General features: G+C 41.2%; 2 protein-coding genes across 6 annotated transcripts in view; one reads left to right on the forward strand and one right to left on the reverse strand.

The window, feature by feature from the left end:
• AMPD3 (adenosine monophosphate deaminase 3) overlaps nucleotides 1-7,583 on the forward strand; it is a 44,053-nt gene extending 36,470 nt beyond the window's left edge. For both annotated transcript variants that reach the window (XM_082626813.1, XM_082626812.1), the window contains exons 12-15: nucleotides 822-942; nucleotides 2,087-2,260; nucleotides 3,867-3,977; nucleotides 5,042-7,583. In XM_082626813.1, the coding sequence (XP_082482939.1) occupies nucleotides 822-942; nucleotides 2,087-2,260; nucleotides 3,867-3,977; nucleotides 5,042-5,218 (583 nt within the window). In that variant the 3' untranslated portion in view covers nucleotides 5,219-7,583. The remainder of the gene's footprint in view (nucleotides 1-821; nucleotides 943-2,086; nucleotides 2,261-3,866; nucleotides 3,978-5,041) is intronic.
• Nucleotides 4,098-16,760, reverse strand: part of RNF141 (ring finger protein 141) — a 55,275-nt gene continuing 42,612 nt past the window's right edge. For 2 of the 4 annotated variants that reach the window (XM_082626815.1, XM_082626816.1), the window contains exon 6: nucleotides 10,449-13,831. In XM_082626815.1, coding sequence (XP_082482941.1) covers nucleotides 13,681-13,831 — 151 coding nt within the window. In that variant the 3' untranslated portion in view covers nucleotides 10,449-13,680. Of the gene's footprint in view, nucleotides 4,803-10,448; nucleotides 13,832-16,760 lie in introns of those variants that run through there. The other 2 variants (XR_014294557.1, XR_014294558.1) reach the window with 2 other exon arrangements.

The following is a 16,760-nucleotide window of genomic DNA, read 5'->3' on the forward strand; positions in this document are numbered from 1 at the left end:
GATATGATAGAGACACAGGACCTGTTGACACACGTTCACTAACCTCCACACCAATGGTGTTCACACGTGCGTCTATCCATTCAGCGAATCACAGCACCTGCCATGTGAAGGCACCGTCCTGGGCACGGGACACATAATAGGGAACAGAACAGATTGCATCCACACGCTCACAGAGCTTCCATCCAGTGGTCTCACGCCCAGGCTCCCCCCAGCACACACACGGAGGCGAGGCCCACGAGGCAGGATGCTGAGCCAGTCCCTCCCTACACGTCTAGCATCCTCCCACCCCTGCTGGGCCATGGGGCCTCAGAGCTCAGCCTCAGCCAGCGCTAGTTTGTGGGTGTGGAAGTTTTGAGTGGGACCATGATTGAAAGGAGACGGCCAGGGTTGGAGTCCTGGGCTGAGCTCTCTGAGGCAGGGGCTCTAGTTCTAGCTCTGCTGTTGCCCTGCTCAGTGGCTTCTGACATCTGGGTTTACCCCCTTTTTATAACAAAGAGGCTGGACTCCACAGTTTCTTGTGGGCTTTCCTGCTCTGAAGGTCTATGAATCTGGGCTACCAGGCCCTGGGGAAGGGGAGGAGAGGATGGAGGACGAGGCCCTCTCTGTTCCCAGAGATGACGTCTCTTGGTTCTGAGGAGCTCTGGGCCTGGGCCTCAGCACCTGGGGAGAGGTGGTTTCCAGGGTGCCCTGCCTCAGCTGTGCGGACCCTGCCATGGGGGACTGTCTCCCCTGGAGTGGGCCCTGAGCTAGCAGTGCAGGCCCATGGGCCCCGGGGCAGGTGGACCAGGGGTTCTTTCTCACCACAAGCCTCATGTCTGCAGGGAACGGGGCCTGAGCACGTTCCTGTTCCGGCCTCACTGCGGGGAGTCTGGCTCCATCACTCACTTGGTATCTGCTTTCCTGACTGCCGACAACATTTCCCACGGGCTGCTCCTCAAGAAGGTAACCGGGCCCCTGACAGATGGCTGCCCTGCAGTGACAGTCCTGCCCGGGGCTGCCCTGGGGAGGAGTGGGACCACCTGGGCTCCTGCCTGCGCCCTGGGAGGCTCTGGCCAGTGAGGCAGGAAGGCCAGGCCTTTTTCTGGGCTGTGCCGTCTGTAGTCTCTTGGCTTCATATTTAATTATGAAAAAATATAGCCAAATACATCACAATTTAGATTTTCCAAAAAAATGGAGAAATGGAAAAAAGTCCTTATTGTTATTACTTTAATAGAAACAGCACTATTAGCTTTTTAGTATTTCCAATTCCCATCTTTTTCCAGAACATATTTCTAATATGCTTATTATCATAAAGAACACAGATTTTTGGTTCCTTCTTCGTCCCTTAACTTATCATCACAAGCGTTTTTCTGCGCTGCTCATTCTAAAGGCTGCTGAAAGGACGGCCGCCACTGGGTTGGGCTGTGACTGATTTAGCCAGGCTCCAGCTGTTGCACAGAATCCACCCAACTTTTTGCTCATGTAAATCATGCTACCATGAACTCTATGCATTGTCTTCTCCGTATTTTGACTCACTTCCATAGGAAGGATATTTGTTCAAACTCCTCTCCTTCCCTGGTCCTGGGGAGGGCGAACCGTGTTTCACGTTTCTGTGTGGGGTGGGTGCTACGTCAGAGAACCACTCTAGCCCGGTCAGGTCTGCCCCTTCCCACCTCCGAGGAGCTGCAGTGTTTACAGTCTCAACCTGAATGTTTGTGGTCAGAGCGCAAAGCAACAAAAGTGGGGCATCTCCAGGACTGACCTATTGTGGTCAGCTCCTGGGGAAGGGCAGCTGAGGACGTAGGCTGGGGTCAGCCCGGGGCCTTGCAGGTGCCCTTCCCTTCCTGCCCTGAGCTGTGCCTCTAGTCTGGAGCCAGGAGGGAGCGCTTAGTGGGCAGGAGAGCAGTCCCAGGGAGGGATGGGCCCTGATGCAGCAGTGAGGTAAATGTGGAGGGTGGGCCTGGGGGTCCTGGCGTTTTGGAGCTCGGGGTGACTGGGGGCTCCTGCAGACACTGCCCGGACCCCTGGTTTCCCCTGGTGAATGCTTCCCCCATCCCTCCCTCCCCTCGCTGGCTCTTGTTTCCTGAGTTTGGTGGTTCTTTTGCAGAGTCCGGTGTTGCAGTATCTCTACTACCTTGCTCAGATCCCCATTGCCATGTCTCCTCTTAGCAACAACAGTCTGTTCCTCGAATATTCCAAAAACCCTCTGAGGGAATTCCTGCATAAGGGACTGCATGTTTCTCTCTCCACCGATGACCCCATGCAGTTCCACTACACGAAGGTGAGGACTTTAGGGGGAAGACAAGGACTGTAGGTCCTCCCACTGCCAGCACCTGAGCACACGGCTCAGCTCTGCCTTCGGGGTGGCACTGGTGGCCCACTGAAGACAAGAGGTTACTTTCTGGTGAGGGAAGCGCTCCTTCCAGGAGCCCTCGGGGTTCTTGAATCTTTGAGGATTTTTCTTTGCCTTTCATTTTCCGTCTTTGATATTCACTAGCTCTGTGATGTTGGTAGAGCTACTTACTTGACCTCTCTGTATTTTATCCTTCTTCATGTGTAAAATAGGGATAAAATTGTCCCTATGTCCACCTCTACCTTATTGTAAGGATTCATTAAGATAGTGAATCAGTGTCTAATGTAGTGTCTGCGTACAGCATGTATTAAAGATGTTTAGGTACCATTTTTATTACCACTATTATTACTAGCACACTGTGGATCTCTGGGAAACTGAAGAGGAAGGGAAAGGCGATGCCATGCATAGGGACCAGTCACTTAGTGTACGAGCACGTTTGGGTGGTACTGATAAGACCAGCCATGGATTAGTAAAAATAGAGGTGCCTGGGTCTTCTAGGACAGGCTCCAAGCTCCAAGCTTCTGGTCTCAGGACCCCTTTATATTCTGAAGAACTGAGGCCCTCAGAGAGCTGTGGTTGACATGCCTTGTATCTAGTGATACTTAACCGTGTGAAATTGAAAAATGTTAACTCATGTAAAATAACGCTAATAAATCATTAAATGTTAACAAACTTAGCAATTTTTATGAGAATAACCATATTTCTGCAAACTACAATAACAAAATACTGAGAATGGCATTTTGAAAATCTCTTTAATGTCTAGTTTAATAGAGGACAGCTGGATTCTCATCTCTGCTCTGCAGTCAATCTGCTGTGATAAATTACTTTTATCAAAGTGTATGAAGAAAATCTTGCCTCACAAAATGCATAGTTGGAAAAGGGAGGACCTTCCAGAGGCCCTGGGGACTCTCATGAATGCTGGGACCATGTTTTCAGAACCACTGCTCTACAATACAGAGGCAATGGTGTGGCAAAGAGGTGATGGAAGGGCTTGTGATAAATGTCAGACATTTCACATCCCAGAGGACAAAGCGTAAGCACAGCTCAAACCCAAATGCTTCTGGGCTAACACTATCTCACTACTGATCCTTGATCACTTCTCGTTCCTATTTAACGTTCCATCTCTGTTCTTTACCCAGATTAACTTTTATTTTGGATGATCTTAAGAAAATGTGTTAAATACAAAGCAAGACTATAGAGTGGGTACTAAAAGTGTGCACGACAGGGAGACAGGCACAGGAGAGAAGGCTGGCATCCCCAGTCATGGGCGCAGGGCTTGGAACATGTGTTGGTCAACAGATAAATCTGTAGGTGTTCTTTGATATATCTGTCTTTGGCAACCTGAGCTTTCACACAAAAAAGATCTCTGGAATTTGTAATTTAAGGGCGGGGGATGTTGTTTGATTATTCAGGTGCCAGTCCTTAAAGAAAAATGAAATCTGCAATGTCAGTCTGATGTTTCTAGCTTGGGAAATATATGAAGCATTGAAATGGATAGTCTCCCATCTAACACATTTACTTTGGGGGAATCTAGGAAGCACTTATGGAAGAATATGCAATTGCGGCTCAAGTGTGGAAGCTGAGCACGTGTGACCTGTGTGAGATCGCCAGGAACAGCGTGCTGCAGAGCGGCCTCTCGCATCAGGTACGCCATGTGATGGCACCACCCCGTCCCTCCTGTCCTTTCAACACACGTGTACATCGAATGCCTACTGTGTGCCAGGCACTTTCTTGGCCCTGGGACTGGGGATGAACAGAACAAGCAGGGTCTCTGTCATACTGAAAATTCATATTCTAGGGGAGAACGCTGTGGAGACTCCTGAATTTTCATGGATGCTCTGTCACCTTTTTCAGACCTCTGCTCAAATGTCACCTCCTCAGAGAGGCCTTCCCTGATCACCCATTCTACAATAGCCACACACTTGCCCTCATTCTCCATCATAACATTTATTATTATATGACATTGCCATATGTAGTCATGTGTTTTTCTGTCTTGCCTTCTAGAATGTAAGTTCAGCATTATATCCCTGGGGCCTAGAATAGACCCTGGCACATAGTGGGCACTCAATACTTCTTGAATAGATGAATAGTACCTAGATTGAATAGAAAACTCTAGGGATGGGACCCAGACATCAGTAATTAAAAAAATTTTTTTATAGCTCCCTAGGTGATTCTGACATGGAGCCAGGGTTGAGAACCATTGCTCCAGATGGTGTCTTAGGTCCCTGGGTACCTCCACTGGGTGGTGTCACTGGTACAGGGAGAGGGCTGCATCTTGCTGCTCTTGTTGGATGCTGATGCAGACAAGAGTTAAGGCTCAAGATTCATTTTGTGGGGACTTGATTCCTTGGACTGGCTGTCCCCAGACACACCTGTGTGCTCTTGTCAGCTCCCGGGAGAGCCTTGCTAGAGTCTTCACGCCTTCACCTTGCCTTCTTCATTGCCAGCAGCTCTTGTAGTTCTTGCCTTTCTGATCAAGGAAAGCACAGTTAGAAATGAAGGGAATGAATGTGGTTGTTAGGGTGACAACCTCGAGGAGAGGGAGGCCAGGAGGAATTTTGTAAGAGCTCTGTGGGGAAAGATGTCTTGACAGAGGACCTGCTTTGGAGGACTAGCCTGATTTGGTGTGGTTAATGTCAGAGCTTCCATGTGGATACAGAAAGTGATTCTAAGGTATATTGTTTCATTCGTATATCTCTTGGTCCACAGGAAAAGCAAAAATTTCTGGGACAAAATTATTATAAAGAGGGACCTGAAGGAAATGATATTCGAAAGACAAATGTTGCTCAGATCCGGATGGCGTTCCGATATGAGACCTTATGCAATGAGCTCAGCTTCCTGTCTGACGCCATGAAATCAGAAGAGATCACAGCCCTGACCAAGTAGTCGAGTACTGGACATGCATTTTAACATTCTGGTTTAATTTCAAATCTGCTGTGATTAACAGTGTTCAAGATACCAAACTATCCTCCACAGAGAGGATGCCTGTGAAGAACTTTCAAACTAGTGATTTTTGGTTGCACTGTTCACTTTAAGGTCTAACATGCCCACTTCTGTTAATATTTTGAGTAATAGATGGTGAATCCTCCTTGGGGATCTGGGAGCTGGACACTTGTCTGTACTCATTCCTAATTTTCCAAATGTTTCTCTTGAAAGTGCTAATGCTTGCATTGTTGGGGCCAGGATCTTACGTGGTCCAGTGCCCACTGACATATGAGGGCTGTGTGGTTTTCTGCCACGGTCCTCTTTATAGGCCCTGCAGACTAGTTGGTATTTGTTCATTTCAGCCTCTGATGGGCTGGCTGCCTTAAAATCTGTTTCAAAGCTCCCTTTCATAAAGGAGCTACTTCGAAAGAATTAGAAAACTTCCTTTGTTGCGTTTTTTTTTTTAATGAGTTTTTAAAACTTTTCTTTAGCCTTCCTCCCTTTCTATTTAGGAAACCAAATATTCACATCACAACCATCACTCCTATTTTGGGTCTTGGTTTCCTCATCTGAAAGGTGAGAGTTTGCACTAGATGAGTGGTTTTCAGGTGGTGTTCTGTGAGTTCCCCTCCTGGACCACTTCAAGGCAGGGGTGGGCAGGGGGCAGTGAGGTTCTGGGGTGCTGCTTTTACTTCTTCAAGGTGACTCTGCTTTCATCAGTTTTACGTTGGGGCTTCTGTGTATTTACATTTGAACTAAGGACTTTGAAAAGCACAGGACTAGATGACCTCTATTCCTTTTGGCTTTAATATTCTATGATTGTAGCCCAATTATCATTTTACTTATGAAGAGTTAGGGCTACAGAAGTAAAGTTTGCTTAAGGTCACATAGGTCTAATAAGTAATAGGACTAGAACTAGGTTTCTCTAATCCTAATCCAGTTCTTTTTCCATCAGACCTCACAAATTTAGATTTTTTTTGTCACTGTAACCTGGTGCATTTTTTTTCCCCCAAGGTGAAATCTCACCTTTACCTAATATGCAGACTTCTTCAGAAGATATAAGTGGTCCCTGGGGCCAGGTAGAAAGCATTTTTAAAGACTAGTCTGAACTTAAGCTTTACCAATGTATTCTTCATCTGTGTTACTAGTGCCTGGTACATAGTAGGTGCTCAATAAATGTATATTAAATAAATGAATGAATTTCCTCTTTTGGCAACTTTTTAAGGATGTGTGCTTCTGGTACTCACCAAGCTGCTCAAGGACCTTCCTGTCTATCTCTGTGGGCAAATGCAGACTACAGGAGGCCCTTCTGAATTATTACAGAGTTAGAAGAACCCTATTTTTGCCTGTGAAAATGCTTATCTGACTTTAGATTGTCTTGTCCTGTTACTTTATAATGCTTATCACCTCTACTGGTCAACTTAGTACGGAACAATAAATGTAGTCTTTTTACTAGGCAGACGTGCTATCTTACAGCTAATCATGAAATTGAATGAAAACCAAGTATTTGTGTTAGGCATTCACTATTTTTTGAAAAGCCATTTGTATACTTTTGCCCTAACATAGCAAGTATTGTACAGTTTTTCATTGTCATTTTATCTGTATCAAGTCTTTGTTTTTATTATTAAAGTCTGTTAGGACTGTGGCTAACAGACTAGTAGTTTTAAACTATTTAAGGCATATCTTTAAGTTTTTAAGAAAGATGGGCATCATGAAAAGCTATCAATAATAACTACTAATTTATCTTTTTACTAAGGTTCAGATATGGATGACATTCACTAGGAAAACTCAGAAATTTTGAACTGAAGTTTGCAAAGTAAGCTTTACAAAGCAAAACCCAGAAGGTAAAACTTTGCTTTTTTTCTCTAACGTTTGCTGTAACAGTTCATGACCAAAGCCTCACATGGTCATTTCCTTTTCCTTGGATATAACTTCAGTCTGTTCAGCCAACGCCTGTTGGATTTTACCTGTCCTGCAAGCTTTTCAGATACCTTTTTCTATAGCATTGTGCACTGTTATTACATCATTGTACCTAATTGGCCTTTTTGGGTGGATCTCTACTTTCTTTTGTGATCCCAGTTGGACTCAAAACCAATTGTATACTAGCCCACATTTCTAAAAGAATGGTTTTTGAGGCATGTTATCCCTTGCTTACTCTAAAAGGCTCAAGTTCACATTATATGTTACTTCAAACTGCATTGTTGAAATGATCAATATCATTGTTCTTTGCCTCATAAAAGCCAATCAAGCTCCTGGGTTGGTATTTACTAAGGCCTGTCCTGGGCCTTTACTTTCTCTTACCTTGGATAAAGCTGAGTTGAAAGCACATCCCTATGGTTTTCTCTTTACTTGTTTGAGTGCTGTGTTGGTGAAACAATATTGACCTTTCTCTGGGTTTGCAGATACAACTGAAGGTGGTATGTTGGTAATATACCTAGGTATTCTCTACCTGAACTACGACTGTTATAAAGAACAAGTATAGAGGGGGCAGAGTCAAGATGGTGGCAGGGGAGGACACAGAGTTCACGTCTCCCCACAACTAGGGTGCCTGCCAGACACTGGTGGGGGACCTCGATGCCTAAGGAGACGGGAAGAACCCCCGAGCAACCAGGTAGGATAAGGGGGCAGTGACGGGGGAGGAGAAGTGGAGGCTGGACAGGACCAATGCACCTGAGGGGTAGTTGGGAGAGGGGAGGGGTTTCCACTCCTGGAGGGACACTCTGGGCTTGGAGGATCAAGGGGGAGCACGCCTAGTGTCTCCCCTGACCAACTGGGACCCAGGAAGCCTGCTGGACTCCCAGGCCAGGTCCCCCGCCCTCCAAGGCCCCCTCCGGGCTGCATGGGTCCTAGGGGCATAGGAGGGAGGCGGGGACATGAGGAGAGGTGGGCAGGAGGGGCCCTCTGGGACGGGAGGATCAGGGGAGGTGTGGCAGGCGTTTCTCCCTCACCCACTTGGGGCCTGAGAAGCCTGCTGGGCTCCTGGGCCTGGTACTCCATTCTCCAAGGCCCCCTCCAGCCTCGTGGGCCCTGGGGCATAGGAGGGAAGGGGGGGAGAAGAAGAGAGGACAATGGGGAGGGGCCCTGTGGGATCAGAGGATTGGGGGGATGTGCCTAGTGTTTCTCCCACCCACTCAGGCCCAGCGAGCCTGCTGGGGTCCTGGACCTGTTCCTCCGCCCCAGGGCTGAGGCCCTTCCTGTTGCATTGAGCCTAAGCCCCCCTCCATTCCCCCACCCCCAGGGCCTTTTCCTGCCCTGTGGGTCCTAAGCATAGGCCCTGCCTACCACCTAAACACCATCCCTGCCTAAGCCCCGCCGCCCCATAACCAAGGCCTTTTCAAGCTTTTTTTTTCCTCCTCTTTTTTTTACTATCATGGTTTTGTTTTACCATCCGGGTGTTGTTTCATCTATATTTTAATTTTTTTATTCTTTCTAACATGTCTATCAGTTTTCTAATCTAATTTTATTTTTTACACTTCATTATTGTTCTCCTTTTTTTTTTTGCTGCCCCATGCAGCTTGTGGGATCTTGGTTCACAAGCCAGGGGCTGGGCCAGAGCTCCTGTGGTGGGAGCTCCAAGTCCAAACCACTGGACTGACAGAGAATATTCCCAGACCCCAGGGAATATTCATCAGAGTGAGGTCCTCATTTCAGCACCAAGACCCAGCTCTACCCAACAGCCTACAAACTCCAGTGCTGGAAGCCTCAGATGAAACAACCAGCAAAACAGGAACACAATCCCAGCCATCCAAAAAAAAAAAGAAAATGAGACGACAAAAAAATATGTTACAGATGAAGGAGCAAGGTAAAAACCTACAAGACCAAATAAATTAAGAGGAAATAGGCAATCTACCTGAAAAAGAATTCAGCGATATGATAATAAAGATGATCCAGAATCTCAGAAACAGAATGGAGGCATGGATTGAGAAAATATAAGAAATGTTTAACAAAGATCTAGAAGAACTAGAGAACAAATGGAGATGAACAACAAAATAACTGAAATGAAAAATAGACTAGAAGGAATCAATAACAGAATAACTGAGGGAGAAGAATGAATAAGTGAGCTGGAAGACAGAATGGTGGAAATAACTGCCAAGGAGCAGAACAAAGAAAAAATGAAAAGAAGACAATCTCAGAGACTTCTGGGACAACACTAAATGCACAAACATTTGAAGTATAGGGGTCCCAGAAGAAGAAGAGAAAAAGAAAGGGTCTCAGAAAATATCTGAAGAGATTATAGTGGAAAACTTCCCTAACATGGGAAAGGAAATAGTCGGGTACCCAAGTCCAGGAAGCACAGAGAGTCTCATACAGAATAAACCCTAGGAGAAACACACCAAGACACATATTAATCAAACTAACAAAATATAATTCATGAAAAAATATTAAGAGCAGTAAGGGAAAAACAAAAAATAACATACAAAGGAATCCCCATAAGGTTATCAGCTGATTTTTCAGCAGAAGCTCTGCAGGCCAGAAGGGAGTGGAAGGATATACTTAAAGTAATGAAAGAGAAACACCTACAACCAAGACTAATCTACCCAGTAAGGATCTGATTCAGATTAGATGGAGAAATCAAAAGCTTTTTCAGACAAGCAAAAGCTAAGAGAATTCAGCACCACCAAACCAGCTTTACAACAAATGCTAAAGGAACTTCTCCTGGCAGGAAACACAAGAAAAAGATCCACAAAAACAAACCCAAAACAATTAAAATGGTAATAGGAATATACATCTTAATAATAACCTTGAATGCAAATGGATTAAATGCCCCAACCAAAAGACACAGACTGGCTGAATGGATACAAAAACAAGACCCATATATATATGCTGTCTACAAGTGACCCCCTTCAGACCTAGGGATACATACAGACTGAAAGTGAAGGGATGGAAAAAGATATTCCATGCAAATGGAAATCAAAGCTGGAGTAGTAATACTCGTATCAGATAAAATAGACTTTAAAATAAAGACTGTTACAAGAGATAAGGACACTACATAATGATCAAGGGATCAATTCAAGAAAAAAATATAACAATTATAAATATTTATGCACCCAACACAGGAATACCTCAATACATAAGGCAAATGCTAAAACAACCATAAAAGGGGAAATCAACAGTAACACAATAACAGTAGGGGACTTTTAACACCCCACTTACACCAATGGACAGATCATCCAAACAAATAAACACAAGCTTTAAATGACACAATAGACCAGATAGATTTAATTGATATTTATAGGACATTCCACCTGCAAGTGGCAGAATACACTTTCTTAAGTGCACATGGAACATTCTCCAGGGTAGATCACACCTTGGGCCACAAATCAAGCCTCGGAAAATTTAAGAAAATTGAAATCGTATCCAGCATCTTTTCTGACCAAAATGCGATGAGATTGGAAGGAAATCAATTACAGGAAAAAAAAAACTGTAAAAAACACAAATATATGGATGCTAAACAGTGCACTACTACATAACCAAGAGATCACTGAAGAAATCAAAGAAGAAATTAAAAAATACATAGAAACAGATGACAATGAAAACACTATGACCCAAAACCTATGGGATGCAGCAAAAGCAGTTCTAAGAGGGAAGTTTGAAATGAGTTTTAAAACACAGCACAAAAACATTACAATCCCCTAGAGCACAATACAAAATAGTCCTCTAAGGAATATAAACACAGTATATAAGAATGTGAAACTACATGATAAGAAAAAAAAAATCTCTTCAATTAGCTAAAATTTACTTGCTAAAGATTATTTATTGCACAATATGTCAGTTTGCCCTAAGAATAAAACAGATACTATTATTTTCAACTTCTAAATTCAGTACATAGTCAAATCCACTTTCTCAAACTAAAGTTCTACAGTATTATGAGTAAACCCTTTGTTATTGGGTTAAGATAGGGAAACTTTATAACTTATAAAACAAATTTCTTAAGAGTTCATGAAACCACTTCATAAATCCTAGAAGGCACACATATTTCCTATCATAGTAAGTGCGTTTAAGTACTTCATATTTAAAAAAGACAAGCTGTACAGAATACAAAAAGTATACATTTCATCCATTAAACAAATTTATAACTTCTACGATTAGCTATTACAGTAGAACCTACCTAACATTCACATCTAAAGAATTATCACCCAGTTTAATGGAGTGAGCAAAAAACTGTGCTCCTTTATTTGATAAGGCTAGTAAAAACATTTAATTTCACAGTAGATCAGTTAGTGTCTTGGAGCTCATATTGGAAAATAAAAGGTTTGGGCAATATCAAGTCACTGGGCTCACTGTTAAATAATTCCTTGAAAGGTGAAGGATTCTGGGGGATAAAATCATTGGCTATACCTGGAAAGATCCAAAAATCAGTAAAGCCACTTTGTTCATTTTCAGAAACATTCTTAAATTGGGCAAGCTGAATGAGACTCAGAAAATCTAATCCATAAAGACAATTTAAAATCTTAGAGCTGGAAAACACCTCAGAGGATTCTCTGTCTCAAGGTTTTCAAAATAGGTCCCATGGAGTGCTAAGAATCCATGGAGGAGATTCAGAGTTCTGGATTTTGACTTATTTCTTTTGGAAAAAAAATTTTAAAAACAAGTCCCATCATACAACTGTATTACTCATCAAATTCCAATATACTGGTAATCACCAGTGCATTAATACATGTTTTCATTGGTTGACTTCATAAATATTTAGTTATTATGGTATATAAAGTTTATATAAGGAAATTTATAATGATAAAATGACATTTAGTGGGGTAGGGTGTGTGTGTGTTCATGCATGTGCAGCACGTGTGTGTAAGGGTTCTGAGTAAGATTTTTACTTGAAAAAAAAAGTTCTATTGCTGAAATAAAGTGTGAAAACCACAGATAAAGTCTGTTTCTAAAGTAAGAACCTACAAACCAGAGGAAGGGGCTTTCTCTAGGTCACACAGCCATCAAGTGCACTGCCAGGTTGATAGGCTACAGTCCCCAGTACTCTACTTGCATAAGCATCCATAGCAAGTGTTTAGCTATTTGGTAGTGAGCTGCCCCCAGCATGAATGTCAACCAATTAGTTATCAGTATTTTGGGGGTAAAATCAAGCTACCTTTTGCCAGACATTTTTCCTAAAAATGAATTACTTAGTTTGCATGCCTATTAAAGTCCCTAGTATCCAAAAATTCTGTCAATAAGCAGCAACTTAAATTGTATACTTTGGTACTTTAGAAAATAGTAACATTTGCAATTTACCAATAGTAAATCAGAAAAGTTACGTGGAATGTTAAAATACTTTTTAAAGACATCAGGCCCTAGTTTATTATATGCTGAAATGTTAGTGTTTGCATAAAATAAAAATTTTACTTTATAAGCAAAATTTTTAAAAAATTGTTCAAATGCCACTGAACATAATTATACTCTTTCAGGGTATTTCAAATAAAATGCAGTGAAACAGTAAGAAAGTCAATCTCCTAACTTTCAGAGGTGTTTTATGTACATATGGTTAAAAGGCTACACCCCATTTTCTTCTCTCTTAATCTAAGAAATTTGAAGACTTTGGGACCTCAGAAAGGTGCTTTCAAATTAAGAAAATAAAAGCACCATAAACCAATATTGAATGATTTATCATAATTTGGACATAAAATTTAGGGTTTGTGATGAAGAAAAATTTCCATCTGAAACGGTAAGATGCATACGTATTATCAAAAGCTATTTAGAACAGTTTCCCAGCTGTGGGAAGCATTTCCAGAATAGCCAAGAAGATTCTCCAGCAGAAATCCATTTACAAGGCAAAGTCCTGCCCAAGTTTATAGTCCTAATCCAAATTATACAGCATGGGGGAGGGGGGAGAAGACTTTTAAGTGAAAAACATGTAGTTCCAAAACACTTAAAGCTATGAAATAATTGTGGTTTATTTCAAGTAAAAACTATAAAAGGAGCAATAGCTAACCACAAGGGGGCATACATACTCCTTAGATTCCAGCAGTAAGACTAATTTAAGTAGTAACATGCACTTTGATGTATTCTACATTTTCAGTCATTTAAGATTTTCTCTCAGATGGCTACAGCTTTTTAACATTCAAGGTTTATTTTAAACCTAACTAAATAGATTCCAGAATACTCTTGCCCTGAAAAATAATAGTATTTCTGAAGCCCCTGGAAATGTTGCTGTTACCTCAGCAAAGGATTCAAGAGCAATTAGTCCTAATATATATTAGAACAGATAAACAATAGGAAAATATGGTCTAAAACAGTAGCAAGTTTTAGTTTACCATAAATGGAAGACATGGAAAGTTTATCAAAGGAAATGGACAAATTGTCAGAATAGCGAAAATAAGAGGGTGGGGAAAATTGACTTCTCTGTGTCTGTCCTACAACATACCTGCATTCTTCCGCCATGACCAAAGTGTTTGTAGCCCACATTAGCAACAGAACACTTCACCCCAAGGTCATGGCCTATGGGGCTGGCCTGCCTCATCAGCCATGTTAAGAATATAGTTAGCCATATCATCTTCAGTGGGTGCATCTGACACCACCCAAGATTCATTTGCTCCAGTCATCTGTAGGCGGCAAATCGGGCAATTCCTGTGTCGATCACTCCTATTAGAGAAGTCAAATAAAGAACAGTTGTTTTATTTTTCTGTTTAAAAAATGGATCTGAAACAATACATGTACATGTTGTTTTTTAAAAGTAAACAGCATAAAAGTATATAGTGAAAAATATATCTCTTCCTCCTATCCCAGTCTTTAATTATTATCCCCAGAGGCAACCACTGTTACCAGTTTCTTATACATTCTTTTAGAGATAGACCAGGCATGACCAAGCTTGTGTGTATCTATACATCACTGCTCTTTTTACAAGTATCAGCACATGTTAGAGCTGTCTATTCAAAATAAACATACACTGTTTGGATAGGCCATACTTCATTTAACTTGTCTCCCATAGAAGGACATTTAGGTTTTTTCCTATCTTTTGCTGCTATAAACAATGGAATGGAAGCATTCAAGGTTTAAAATAATAAATGAACTTTACATGCAGAGTAATTTTGGGGGGAGAAAAGAGCTTATATATAATCACTTAAATAAGATTATGTTTTCCAAAGGGATTTTTTGTCTCGTCAAACATTATTTTGGAAATTTCAAAAATAACATATTTGAGCCAGAAACATGTCATAGAGGGAAAATATTTTTCTCTTCATCTCTCAGTGAAGTCTGAGACCAAAGTAATTAAATTATATCAATTGCTCCTTGGCTTTTGTGCAAAAATTTAGAAATCTGTTCCAAAAACTCAATGTGAAAGTAGAGCTGGCATATATAATTCAGATTCATTTCTGGTTCCTCAGAGATATTTTTCAAGATAATTGTGTGCTTTTCTGTGCACAAAAGTCACAATTTTAAAACAGTCAATTTCTGTTTCTGGCCAATAGGGAACAGATTTATCTTCCCACTTGAAACAACTAAAACACTGGACAAAATACGTGAAATAATGGTTTTCAACACTAAGCATAAGATGACAAAAGATTATAACCCTGGAGAGACAGGAAGCAAAAGAAGGTGAGCCCTATAATTGCCCAGCTTACTGTCCTTGAGAGTTTCCAGGCTACAGAGCAAGCAGGGGAGACTGAGATGGAGCCCGGTAGACTCCCTGAGTTGACAAGTCAGAGCTGAGGACCTCGGGAAGCCAAAGCAGCTAGCGTTCATAGGGTGGAGTACTGCAAAGGAGAAAGCTACACAAAGGGAGAATCCCAGAGTCTACTGAAGGTCCCCGTAGATATATTCAGTAGAGTAATGATCAGTGTGTGCATGTGAGGATACTACTTGAGGCTGAGGAATCACCCAAAAGGATTTGAGGGAACAGTAACCAAAGCTCACACAGGGTCTGGGACATTGCCTGTTCCCAACAGCCAGAGTGGAAAACCTCATAATTCATAGAGCACTGGGTAGAGTACTCTGAAGTCTTGCCTCATTAGTGGGGCATAATTAGCTTCTAAACTAAACATCATTCTGGTCCTGCCTAACAAACCATAAAAGCAAGACTCAAAAGGATCAAACTGTTTCCAAGTAACTATATTCCAGAACAAAGCTCAAGAATATTTATACGTATACAAAAAAATCCAGTACCCCAAAAGGTAAAAAAATCACAATGTCTGGCACCCAGTTAAGAACTACCAGTCATACAAAGAAGTATAAAAATACAACCCAAAATGAAGAGGAAAATCCATCAAAAGTAATCCAGAACTCACACAGATATTAGAATTAGCAGCAAGAAAATGAAAGGTTATGATAACTATATTCCATATATTAAAAAAGTAGAGGAAAGACAAACATTAAGCAGAGATTGGAAGATATTAATAACTTAAACTTCTGGATGAAAACTAAGATATCTGAAGAAAAAAATACACTGGGTGGGATTAATGGCAAGTTAGACATTGCAGGAAAAAAAGATTAATGAATTTGAAAAGATATAGCAATATTAACTATCCAAAATGAAATACAGAGAAAATGACTCAAAAAAGAAGGAAAATAGCATCAGTGAACTGTGGGACAACCTAAAGTGGTCTAATACATGAGTAACTGGAGTCTCAGAAGGAGAGGGGACAAAAGAAAACAGAAAAAAATATTTCAGAAAATACTGGCTGAAAAATTTCCAAAACTGATGATACTATACACCTACAAATCCAAGGAGCTCAATGAACCCTAAGTGCAAGGAACATGAAGAAAACTAACGCACATCAATCAAATTGCTCAAAATCAGTGATAAAGGGAAAAAACCTTAAAAGCAGCCAGAGAAAAAAAGGCACATTGCCTACAGAGGAAAAATGATGAGGATGAGAGCAGATTTCCCAAAGGAAATGATATAAGCAAGAAGCGGGGGGGGGGGAGCAACGTCATTAAAGTACTGAGAGAAAAAATATTTTCAGTCTAGAATTCTATATCCAGAAAAAATATCTTTCAAAAGTGTTTTTCACACACTTGATAAAATCCTATGGAATCTACAATAAAGCTATCAGAGCTAATAAATAAATCAGTAAGGTTGCAGGATAGATACACAAAATCTGTTTATTGCTAGTACACAGAAATATAATAATCAGAAACTGAAATTTTAAAATACCATTTAAAGTAGCATAAAAATTATAAAATACTTAGGGATCAATCTGTCAAGGATATGCAACACTGGAAACTACAAATATTGATGACAGAAATTAAAGAAGACCTAAATAAATGAAGAAATATACTGTGATGTGGGTTGGAAGACTCAGTATTGTTAAGAAGTTAACAATCTCAAAATTATTTAATGCAATCCCAATCAAAATTCTTATAGCTTTTTTGTAGAAATTGACAAGTTGATTATAAAGTTCACATTGAAATGCAGATCTAGAAAAGCCAAAACAATTTTGAAAAAGAACAGAGTTGGAGGATTAACACTCCCTGATTTTAAGACTTACAAAGCTACACTAACCTATGTAGTGTGGTATTGGTGTGAAATAGACAATAGGTCAATGGAACAGAATAGAGTCCAGAAATAGTC

The sequence above is a fragment of the Mesoplodon mirus genome, assembly GCF_964341445.2.
Source record: "Mesoplodon mirus genome assembly, chromosome: 7".
NCBI lineage: Eukaryota > Metazoa > Chordata > Mammalia > Artiodactyla > Ziphiidae > Mesoplodon > Mesoplodon mirus.